The 12,725-nt window shown below is 43.9% G+C and overlaps 1 protein-coding gene across 3 annotated transcripts in view; it reads right to left on the bottom strand.

The window, feature by feature from the left end:
• Window positions 1-12,725, bottom strand: part of KCNIP2 (potassium voltage-gated channel interacting protein 2) — a 989,582-nt gene that overhangs the window by 483,295 nt on the left and 493,562 nt on the right. Inside the window, exon 1 of one of the 3 annotated variants that reach the window (XM_029610208.1) lies at window positions 9,281-9,817. The exons of the other annotated variants lie outside the window; for them this stretch is intronic. Coding sequence (XP_029466068.1) covers window positions 9,281-9,368 — 88 coding nt within the window. The 5' untranslated portion in view covers window positions 9,369-9,817. Of the gene's footprint in view, window positions 1-9,280; window positions 9,818-12,725 lie in introns of those variants that run through there. 3 annotated transcript variants of the gene reach the window in all.

Genomic DNA, 12,725 nt, shown 5'->3' with positions numbered 1-12,725 from the left:
TATAATGAACTCATAGCCAACCATAAATTGCAATAAGTCATTATGGTGGTAAATTTCCTTCTCAATTCTACCATTATTTGAAAATGCATAAGGAATATAATTGGAATTTACATCATAAAATATATGCTTCTCCTGCAACACTACGGTTGGAAAATATGGTTTTTATACTCTTAAGGCCTTATTCTATAAATATGTTTTCCACAAGAGGGAAACAGTCTTTTTTAGCAGAGGATACTTAGAAGGAAAAATTAACTTCATATTGAGGATTTCATTTCACATGCCATGCACTCTACTGCCTTCTGACCAGCAATGAGCCTATCAGGGAGCTACTGTGGCAGCCTGGGGGTCTCCTGATAGGCTGAGCAGAGGTCTGGAAGACCATCAGGGAGGGGATGTAGAGTTTCTAGTTTGCCGACCCATGTACATATTAACATATAATAATGATAGCACACAAAATATGCAAATAAAAAATTCTGCATACTTCTTGTTAACAAAAAGATATTCAGTTTATTTATTTATTTTTTTTATCATCTATAGCAGGGATTGGCAACTGCTGGTCAGAGCCAGAGAGCACTGTCTTAAGGAGGCACCAGCCTGAAACTAGCCCTGCCTTGCATCAGCCTTTCCCAAGGCTGGCCCCACTTCCAGCAACTGAGAAATGATAGGGTGGCACAGGCCCCGCATCATGGATGAGCACTGAGTGTGTGTGTGTGTGTGGGAGGGGCACTGCCTCCCCCTCCCCCCCCCCTTCCCGCAAACGGGAAATGATAGGGTGGGCACAGGCCCCGCATCATGGATGAGCACTGAGTGGGGTGGGGGGTGGCACTGTCTCTTCCCCTTTTTCCTGTTTCCTTACTGTCACCCTTACTTCCTGGGTTACTCCCAGCATTACCACCGAGCAGCACAGTTTCAGAAGACGAATGTGGATGCAGGTAGAGACTCAAAGCAAAGAAAAGCTTATGGGGATATAAAAGCAGAAAGGAGCCCACTGCCCCCCACCCACTGAGAGAAAGAAACTGCTAGCAACCTCCCATCTTGGATGACAGACTCAAGCATAGTGTGAGATCTGTGAGACACAGACAGGCAGGGAGAGAGCCAGGGCTGGTGCAAGGGTATTCGGGAGCCCTAGGCCACCCCCTCCCCTGACTTAATTACTAGAAGCTGCTCCAGCACAGCATTCCCTCCTGCTGCCGGTGGCTCTGCTACAGCACTCCCTCCTTTAGTGGCGATGGTTCCCACACAACATCCCCCTTCCTACTCCCCTGGTCTCTTCCCAGTATCTTCCCATCTGCCTCCTTCTCCCCCCCCCCCCCCCCAATCCCCAGTGTCTGCCTTCTTGCCGCATTCCCCCATCTGCCCCCTTTTACGGTATTTATCCACCCACTTCCCCACCATCCACTGATCCTGCTTCTCCCTCCTGGTCAGCTTAGTGATGAGAGTCTTTGCCACCTGCTCTGTACCGGCACCACGAGAATATTCAGCCGCAGGCCAGTACTTCTCGCTGCTGATCCTGCGGTGCACAAGATCAGCAACAGGAAGTGCCGACTCGTGAGCCTTGTACGTTCTTATGTTGCTGGTGCAGAACGGAAGGGAGCAGCGGCAAAGGCTTCTGATGGTAAATCTTCCATTTCTTTGGCTGGCGGGGGCCTTGTGAGCCCTACCAGCTACACCACTCAGCACAGCATCTGCTCCTGCGATTCTTCTGCCGACAGCCCCCGTGAAGCAATTTTGGCTTCTCCCCTTCCTCCAATTCTGACGTTGCAGGTGACCGCCCTAGTTTGCCTGATGATAGAGCTAGCCATAGAGAAAGTAGCACAGATAGGGAGACATAGGCGGCGAGAAATGAAAGCTGTGAGACAGACACAGGCAGTGAGAGAGTGAAGGCTGTATGAGAGAGAGACAGACAGACTGGGAGAGAGGAAGAGCTATGAATGGCAGGCAGATTGCAAGAGCTGCGAAAGAAACACACACACACACACACACACAGGGAGAGAACAAGAGCTGAGAGAGCCAGACGCAGGCTGTGAAAGACAGACACGGGGAAGGAGAAAGCAAGAGCTGTGGGAGAGAATCAAAGATAGTGAGAGACAGACACAACAATGAGAGAGCACGAGATGTGAGATACACAGACTGGTAAAGAGTGATAGATGTGACAGAGACAGGCTATAAGAGTATATGTTATTGTTAGAGAGAGAAACCTGAACCCTAACTGTGCTCTCTTCCTCACTGGTCATATTTATTAGTCCAGCCAGTGGTGACATTCTCAGATACCATGTCAGGGTTAGTGGTAGCCTCCAACTTCCACTCTGGCTGCAGAGTGAAAAAAGGAAGCAAACCGCCACAGTTCAAAAAGCTTTCACATCAGCAATGAGCCATGTATTCCGACATCACAGAAGTAAGTGTTGTGTGGTTTTTGGGGCATTCTGCCCCCAAAACTTGTTCACCTGTGATCTATGAGCAAAAAAACCCCCAAACAAATTAAAAAAAAAAAACAACCCAACTAATAGGATACCTGGCCAACCCGCAGTGGTAGATGAGCAATCCTGATCATGAAACCCCCAGGACTGGCATAGATTCCTCACTCGCAGCCTGCGGAGTCACTGACAGTGTTCTCAACGGCAAAGTTGTGAAGTTCAGTCTATGCATCCAACTATTTTATCCACATCATTTGGTGAGACAAGGAGTGCCAAGTAGGACAACTATTACTAATCAAGTCTCTGCTTTCATTTCTTTTCAAGGAAAGGGATGCAGTCAATAAATGAGTTAAAGAAACGAATTTGACAATTTTGGTGACATGGCACGTTCTAAGAGAATTACTAGAGGATAGGTATTCTAGCCTGAAGTGGACTCTTCCACATAAGGAAGGCTGTAAGAACACATACTCCCTATGACTGATACGAGTACCTTGGTTAAAGACACTCATTAATCCTATTTTCCTATTAATTGCCCTAAGTTTTAATTAGTTTTCTTGGCATCAGATTTTTACTGTGTTTTTTCTCTATAATTTCTTGCAGTTTTGATGCAATCACTTAAGAATGGCTTCGTTAATGTCCCCTCCTCATACTTTGCCACACTGTAATGGTGTATTTTTCTCCTTCGTGAATGTCTTTAAAAAGTGTACTTATGGAGTTCATTTAGATGTAATTAAATAACCTGTGAAGCATCAAGTAATTATTGTAATTAGAAATATTAAGGTTTAGTAACAATGCAAGGTATATATATATATATATATATATATATATATATATATATATCTAGCTTGTAAATTCCCAGAAACTACTTTTGATAATTAATGTTTAATAAGCAAACAACTAGTTTAGTTTGGCTGAAAAAATTGCATGTGATCAAAGAATGTTAATAACAAAAAAACCAACAACCCGTTAATGTGTATTACAAGGCATGAAAAAATGAGCTTGATTCATTCAGGTGCCAGGGAATCTTACATATAGGCCTAGATTTTAAAAGCCCTGCGCGTGTAAATCCTCCCAGATTTACGCGCGCAGGGCACTCGTGCGCCGGCGCACCTATTTTGCATAGGCTGCCGGCACGCACAAAGCCCCGGGATGCACGTAAGTCCCGGGACTTCGTAAAAGGGGCGGGGGGGGGGCGGGTCCGGGGGCATGGCGACGGTTCGGGGGCGGGCCAGGAGGGCGGTCCCGAGTCCCCCGGCACTGCGGCCTGTGCCGGCGGATGCGAGGTGGCACGCGCAAGTTACGCCTGCTTCAAGCAGGCGTAACTTGCCCCACAAAGGTAGGGGGGGATTTAGGTAGGGCCGAGGGGGTGGGTTAGGTAGGGGAAGGGAGAGGAAGGTGGGGGGCCTCAGAGGGAACGGAGGCAGGCTGTGCAGCTCGGCGTGCGCAGGCTGCCGATTTTGCACAGCCTTGCGCGCGCCGACCCCGGATTTTATAAGATACGCATGGCTACCCGCATATCTTATAAAATCCGGCATACTTTTTAAAGATCTACCTCTCAAAGCATAAGCATTACAGAATGCAACTTTGCTGGACCAGTCACACGTGATTTTTTGCACAACCTACTCCATGACTGATTATCTGCTTCTTGCTTGTCTCACAAATGCACCTAACCTAACCACTTCAGGACTGTATTTCCTATTAGGCAGATTAGGCACCTGTCTAGAGGGTCCAATCTGCATCTAAAGAACTGGGTCCAGGAAAATGAAAGGGTCATCCAGAGGAGGAGTCTCTCTTTGATCACACTGCAATCTCAGCGGTCTCCCCTTTGGCTTCTGAGAGGGACTTTCTCCCTTTACCACTCCTGCAGCTTCAGGGGAAACCCTTCCTCCCCCCCATGCCTAGGGGCCCATGAGAATTAAATCCAACACAACACGACCCTAGAACCACATCATTAAACCTCTAATTGATTAAAGTCACCGAGCCTCACTTTCATATAGTTAGGACTGACTATGGAATCTTTACTTTTGGATATCCAGAGGATTCAAAACTGAAGGCGCTCTTATCCTTATTTCTTTAGCATTTCAATTTTATTTTTTAACGTATGCTGTCACATTAACAGAAGTGTATTCCATTGGGTAATAATGCCCTCAGTACAGAGCAAGTGAAGTAGCCTAGCGGTTAGAGTAGCAGGCCGCAAACCAGCAAAGCCAAGTTCAAATCCTGCTGCCATAACTTGGGCAGATCATTTTACCCTCCATTGCCTCAGGTACAATTTTAAAAGAGTTGCACACATAAACATGAGCATATGTGCATGCAGTTAGCACATGTTTGCATAAGTGCTTCTTTATAAACCTCAAACATACGCGCGCAAGTAATGGTGCGCAAATAAATTTGCTCATATAAAAAAGGGGCGGGCCAGGGGCATTCCAGGGCGGGGCCAACATTTACGTGTCTAAGGCGCTATTTTAAAAACTCTGAACGCTACATGCGTATGACTGCTGCCTGCGCATATTTACAGCTGCTAATTATCGAGTGTATTTCAGAATATAATCATTTATAGGAAAATACCAACTGGATGAAGGATCTGGGTAAACTAGGGGGGAGTTCAGGCTGAAGAACCGGGGGGGGGGGGGGGGGGGAGGGAGGTCTTGAGGATAATCTGGACAGACTGGTGGACTAACTGCTAAAACCGGTAATTTCTTTCACGCGTGCATGTTAGAAAATTTGATCATTTGCATGTGAAAAAGCCGATAAGCGCTAAGCAAAAATACACAAGTCATATTTCCTCGCGTAAAGGATTACAATTAGGAGCATAGCAGACGTCCACCACTTATTTATCCAGATAAGCCTTAAAAAGCACTACATAGCCAGATAAGTAAGATAGCCGATAAGTTTTCAAACAGTAGTTATCCATCTATCTTACTTATCCGCCTATGTAGCGCTTTTCTTTTATTTATCCGGCCATCTTACATAGCCGGATAAGTCGTAAACAGCTCTTCTTGGCTGCCTAAGTCACCACAGCTCTACTTTGCCGGAAATTTGTCACCACTTAGGACCTTGGACCGACTATGATTTTAAGGGGGCAATTTTGTAACTGTCTGCACTGCTGCAAAGTTAATTACTTGGGAATTTACACCAGTTTTCAAACTGAACTTACGCATGCAAGTTCGCTTTCAAAATATTTGTGCAGCTAGTCTTTTAGAGGAAAGTACATGCACACTTTTGAAAATTCAAAATAATCCATATAAGTGCAAACCCCTCCTCAGCCCCCAGCCCCAGAAATCATACTGCCTGATTCACCAAGCTTTTTTTCCCCCCATAGACACAGAATGACAGAAGTCTTTGTAAATCAAGCTTATAATAGTGTGAAAGGCATCGGAGACTAGCAGGGCATTTTCAGAAACTGGACGCTTATGTTAAACCATACAGAGGGTATTTGTAAAAGCTTCACCTGCAAAAATGCCCGTTTAGGAAATTTCTCCCCCCCCCCCCCCCCCCATACTTCTACCAACTATTCTTCTTATAGGCCTAAGGGATTGATTCAAACCTTTTTCATAACCAACAAACATCCAAATATCTAGCCTTTATTCAATGTAATAGGCCAGGTCAGGCGATCAAACTGTGGAAAGTCAGTCTCTTCTCCTAATTAAACACATGGAGGCCAATAGTTCAGTAGGCCATTTAGTGGACAAGATATCCAGCTAAGTTTAGCCGGATAACTTGTCCTGTATATTTAGCGGGATAAACGTACTACTACATGTAGACGAATAACTAAGAAACCTACATGGCTTTATTTGAATCTAGCCGTTTAGGTTTTTAAGTTATCCTTCCTTGTGTGGCTGGATAATTTGTCTCTTACCCGGATATCTTCAAAAGATATCCAGATAAGTAGTACTTTTGCCTCCAAACCCTCCAAGAATTAAAGGGGCCTATGGCCCGATTTGGTGTCTCCTCTATTTAATATAATAGTACCTTATCGGGCTTTATATCTCTCATCCCACATCTTAAAATTTAATGAAGCCATCATGCAACTTCCCCCAACAAGACCCTTGATCAGAGCAAACTGTGAAGCCAGGCCCTTCCCCTCTCCCTCACCAATCTCATTGACCACCCTACTGCACCCTAAACCCCCCCCCCCCCCCTTCCCGAGCTCAAAAATCCTCTCCGGAAGTAGGTTCAGCACTTACAAGCTCCTGGCAAGGTCCAGCGCAGCTTCTGTCACAGCTGTGCTGGAAGCATACACCACACAAGGCTTACACTCGATGGATACGCCACTTGTGCCATTTAGGCGGATAACGTTTGAGTTATCTGTCTAAATGGCTTTTGAATTTTGACCTCATGATATATAATATGGCCACAGAAAAGTTTGATCTTGTCCCATAATTTGTTTAAAAAATAAAATCTTGCCCTGTAACAGCAGTACATTCCATTGCATTTTGCTAAAAAATAAAAAAAAAATCAAGTTTGTGTATTGTAACAGATGGCAATAACTTTCCTGTTTATGTAAATGCTCACAAGACTCTCACCATCGAGATGGCGCACTATTGATGCTTTAGGAGTGAATCACTGCATCATACTCCGAGGCTCACACACCACCCTATCATACATTGACGACTATCGTTTTATTTCACTGATCCTCTTGGAGAGAAAAGTAGAAACCGTGTTAATAAAATAACAAGTGGAATGGAATGAGTAAAGGTTAATCAGTTGTTTACTCTTTCAAAAAAAGAGAACAAAAACTAGGGGACACACAATGAAGTTACTAGGCGATGCATTTAAAACTAATAAGAGAAAATATTGTTTTACTGAATGCACAATTAAGCTCTGGAATTCATTGCCAGAGGATGTGGTGAAAGCTCTTAGTGTAGCTGCGTTTAAAAAAAGGCTTGGACAAGTTCCTGGAGGAAAAGTCCACAAATCATTATTAAGGTGGAGTTGCAGAAATCCACTGCTTACCTCTGGGATTAGCAGCTTGGAATCTATTGACCCCTTGTGACCTGGAGGCTTAATGGATCTTTGGTCTGACCCAGTAGGGCAAGTCTTATGTTCTTAATACCAATAATCAATGCCCTTTCAGATTGTTTCTTTTTTTTTTTTTTTTTAACTCTGTGACCTTGAAGATGGAAAAGGCCACAAGATGAGGGACAAAAAGATGTTTAACTTTGTAATGCAGTAGGAAAGCTTAACCTATTTTGAGACAGACCATTTTTAACATATAGCCTTGCTTGATAACTGCCCCCACCTCCTCCCCTCCAAAAAAAAGTTCCTACTTAAACTCAGTTTTCTTAAGCACCTGAGCTCTACCTGAAAAAGATTTTTCAGGGGGCTTTTGGGTTCTGTTTTAAATGAGTTTTTGGTTTACAAAGAGAATGGGAAAAATCCCCTTTGAAAAGAGACCCCATGGCACATCTAGGGCACAAGAAGAAATTTCATTACTAAAGTAATATACTGTGTGTCGTCTTGGAGATTTGCTGATCAGCTCCCCATGGAGAAAGATGAAGCATAGATTCAGAAGGTGATGTGCATTCTATTTGAAGCGCCAAAAGAAAGAAATGTCACATTTGATACCCAGACTAGGTATTGTTTTTTTGCACAGGCATAGCAGAAAAAAAACCCATAATAAAGCAAAATGCCACTTCAACCAAAAAAGGACACACATGCAAATTAAGAAATTTAAAAAAAGTGAGAAAATAAGCGTGACTAGAACTTGGGTAGCACTCAGCCATTGGTGCTAATAAATCAGTTCTCTTGGCTATCTGCAGAAGGACTTTACTGGATTTATACAATTCTTAAATAGCTACACTGCATTCAGACGTTGCCAAGCTCGACATTTTTTAGATACATTTGTTGACAAACAGGAATCTTGTGCACTTAAGTCACAATATCAGTATGCCTGCCCTGCCTTAAAAGCACAGATTTCTCAGTACCAGCCTGTATCACAGTTTCATGATCTGACAAGGACTTAAGCTAAAAATATACAAATTAAAAAGAGTTATGGAGTATATCATTTTAAGGCACCATTGCCTGCCTCTCATGGACAATCATTCAGTGCTACAATAGGGACTGCCCTGCTCTCAGCCCAAGAGTTTGGATGCGGAGGGTGAGGGTGAGCCACATTCCTGCCCTGGGAGGTGGGGGCGGCATGGAAGATATGATATCGGTACAAATCATGAGCCCACGCACAATGATCAGAGCAAATACTGTTTAAAGCATCGGGAAAATAATGCTCTAATCTACGAGACACTGGATTCAACATCCATCCCAAATGTTGCAATCAACACGGAGCATGACAACACTGGGGTATTAAAGGTGCACGATTCCAAAAAGCAGTGAAGCTTTCCTTGATATGGATACTTTCGGCGACACCTGCACTTTAATTTCATGGGAAAAGGTTCCCAACACGTGGCATAGCTGCCGGAGACTGCGTGAACATCCTGTCTACGCTCATGCATCCCTACCAACGATGGGAACCGCTTCTGGTCAGGCCCTCCATCCTTCCATCCAGATAAACAGCTAACAATCCTAACGCCAGCACTTTTACCAACCATCTCTAGTTACATACCAAAAAAAAAATCCTAACTTCCTTCTTTCATGGAAAATCAAAACAATTCTGTTCGAGATTATCACCCTCAATATACAGAAAGACTCTTTTCTACTAAACAGCATAAAAGAAATGCACAGATTCTAATTCAATCTTGTTCGTGAATGTGATAAGCAATCCTGAAAGAGACTGCACCTCTCAGCCTGTGGTGCTTTAGTACCAGGGCAGCTTAGTGGTGCTTTGTGAGTTTCTCCTCCCTCTGGCTAGCAGAGGGTTGGGGTGGTGGTGGCTGCTGAGGGGGTTTCGGCAAACTAAGCCTTCCTACCTTGCGTCAGCGTTCCCGTAACAAACCGGTAGAAATACCGAGCAACTTTGCTCAGCTGCTTTTTACACCTCTTCTGGCAACGGCTCATGTTGGTCCTGTACAACAGCTATCCCGGGAGGAAAAGTCCAGTGTGAAGGACCCAGGCAGTTGTTAAGAAAGGAAGATGCTTTCCCCACTTTCAAGGAATGTATCTAAAAAACTTCTAAAAAGTTAAAAAAATTCTCATGTCAAAAACAGAAAAAAATCCCTCTCTCTCCCCCCACACCCCAAAAAAGAGATCAATGTGCTGTTTTTTTGCTGGCTTCTGTTTGAAGAAATTCAAAGGATTTAGAGTTTGCACAAGGAATATGTAAACCAAAATGCCTTCACTGCACACACACGAGAAATATTCCAGCAGCCGCACCAGAAAGTGATAAAACTTTGCAGAGACGGATATTCTTGGCCCATTTGCAAACTGCAAATATCTGTCTTTAAATGTTTTCCATTGCACAGTTGGTGGTCTTTTTTTTTTTCTTCTTCTTCTTCTCCCCAGCTTGTGATGTACTCGTCTGCTGCAGTTAAAAAGTCCTTCTCCCTCTCATTGGCGTCCACCAGCTAAAACACTCGGCTTCAGCTTGTAGGAGGTGCTGTTCCTGAAAACCTTCCAGCTGATTTGTTCTGCGTTTCTTCCTTTCGCACTAACACTCGGCGCTCAGACCCATCCACCAGGGACGTGCCTTTCAGATGCTCCCTCTGAAAGAAATCTCGCTTTGACGTTTACTTCTTTTGTTATCTGCTTTATGCAAAAGTTCTTCGGAAAGCAATAGGTGTGTGTGTTTGGGGCGGGGGGGGAGAGGTTGCATTTAAAGCAAGAATCCGCCGCGTGAAATTGTAAAGGTCTTTATTGCTTACGAGGAGTAAGAAAAGTAGCTTGCCAAAAGTTTTTATTCAAATGCTGGTCTCCTTTTACAAAATACATATCTATCTATCTGTCGCTGGAAAATAAAATAATGCTTGGCGTCTCCTGCCTGTCCCTCCCTCACTCATTCAAGCTGTGAGCTTGCCGAGCGCTTCCAGTCACAGCTCCTGGGTCCTATGAACTAGGGGTGATTACGGTTGGCATAGCAACTACAGACTCCATGGGTCCCGACGACCAATTGCAAACCTCCTACGTCCTGCCTCTCTTTGAAAACAGGAAAGGATGCCTGATACCACCAAGGAGACATAGCAAGGAGGATAAGGGACGTTTCAGGCACACCCCTGGTCCTAAATTACACCCACAAAACCCCTGGCAATCAAGAAGAAGACTGAGAGGAATTACAGCTTACGGTCTTCCATGCCAAAGCCTCGGTGACTCTGTTTTGTAGAGCAGTTTAAAAGTATTGTAGGTGTCTGGGGTGCCTTGACATTCAAGCCCATTCCTAAACTGGATTTGCAGAGGGTCATTTTGGAACATCCCACATAGGGCTAAAGTCTGCGGGCACTTCCTATCCCCAGCCTTTAAGTCCGAATTTTCAAAGCGGACTTAGGTTCCTGGCATGCACGCAGACATAATTGCACAAGGCTACATCTGCTCCCAAGCAGGCATAACTGTTGTGCATGCACATACTTTTCCAAATCGAAAGCATGTACATAAATCCCTTCTCCACTCCCAATTTCACCTCTCTGGAATGCTTCTTCCTACTGCAGGTAAAAGTATGTATAAAACCGGGTTGCACATCCATTTTTACCCCCAGAATCTGCAGGTTGATTTTCCAAGTGTGCATAAGTCCCTGTTTTATGTGCATAAAGCACTTTGAAAATCAACCCTAAACACTTTTTAAAGAGCAAATGGCGCACCTAAAACCCAGAGCCGAACCTCCCCTATGGCCCGTATGACATGGGCCACAGGCACCACTGCCAGATGGGCACCCTGGCACTGCTGCTTCTGCAGCCCAGAGGGAGGGAAACAACATGAGGGGAGGGGCTGGAGCAAGGAGCAGAGGTGATCTTCTTTGGTCTGCTCTATGTCCACTCCAACTTCACTTCCCACCTCTTGTTCCCTGAAAGACAGGAGAGGAGGAGCTGGATTAGGGAGCAGAGTGGCTGTTTTCTTTTTTGCTTTGACTACTCCAACCTCTGTTTCACCCCTCTCTTCCTGTTCTCTGCTGGCTGCCTAGTAAGGGAGGGGCTGGAGGAAGAAGCAGAGTGCTTTGTTCGGTTCAGTGAAATTCCTTGCACAAACCCTATGAGGATAATTTTCAAACCACTGCGTGCAATGACATATATGTTTGCATGTGCCCACTTGTAGATTTACTATAGTTTTTAATAATACGCATGACTACAAAATACGCATATCTTTACCTTGCAACATACGCGTGTATATAGTCTTACGCAAGAATACATATAATGCATTGAAAATAGGGACTTTACCCACTTATTTTAAAAATATACATGTGTATATTTTGCTCGTGAAAGTAAAATAGGACTTACCCATATAAATTCCAATTTACGCATGTAAGTTAGTGTATTTTATAACATGCGCGTGTCAATGAAGTTACCAGTTTTGTCAATTAGTCCACCAGTTTTCCCAGTCCTCCAGGTCATTGAGGCCCTCTTTGTTCTTCAGCCTAAACTCCTCCCAGCTCACCCAAACACAATAAACACGTTTAATATCACTTATATTAAAAATAAGTAAAAATAAGCAGGTAATTTGGAAAATGTACAGTGTCCTTTAAAATAGTTTATGCACATAACTGTTGGCCCCACTGGCGAATGCTCCGGACCACCCCGTTTTTATACACGTATATGTGCGCACAAAAGTGAAAATACATGAGTATTTTATATTTTTAGAAAATACGGAACACGAGAGTAGAGGCTACTTATGCGCGTATGTGCTAATTTTTGCATAACATTTTGAAAATTCACATTTCTGTGCCTATGTCTAAGGAGGGGGAGAGTGCTAAAAGTCAAGGGCTGAGGAAGTGGAAGTGTGCTGGTATATGGCTTGGGCATAGAAGAGAGAGTGACAAGGTCATGAAGAATATGAAGCTAACCAAATTGGTAGTTCGGTAATAATGGGAGACTTCAATTACACCAATATTGACTGGGTAAATGTATCATCGATACATGCTAGAAATATAAAGTTCCTGGATGGAATAAATAACATTTTTATGGAGCAATTGGTCCAGCAACCGACAGGAGAGTGAACAATTTTAGTTCGTCACTCTCACCAACCTTATTCAATATTTACCTACTCCCACTTTGCCAACTCCTGCTCAACCTCAATCTCATCCACTACTTATACGCAGACGATGTACAGATCCTAATCCCAATCACCGAATCTCTCCAAAAAACTCTGGATTTCTGGAACACATGCCAACAAGCCATCAATAACTTACTCACAAGCTTAAATCTTATCCTTAATCAAAACAAAACAGAATACCTACTCATCTCTCAAGATGGAACCTACTCACTTCCCAGCACC

Source organism: Rhinatrema bivittatum, chromosome 7 (genome assembly GCF_901001135.1).
Source record: "Rhinatrema bivittatum chromosome 7, aRhiBiv1.1, whole genome shotgun sequence".
NCBI classification, from domain to species: domain Eukaryota; kingdom Metazoa; phylum Chordata; class Amphibia; order Gymnophiona; family Rhinatrematidae; genus Rhinatrema; species Rhinatrema bivittatum.
The sequence above is the reverse complement of the archived record's forward strand: the minus strand, read 5'-3'. Positions and strand labels throughout refer to the sequence as shown.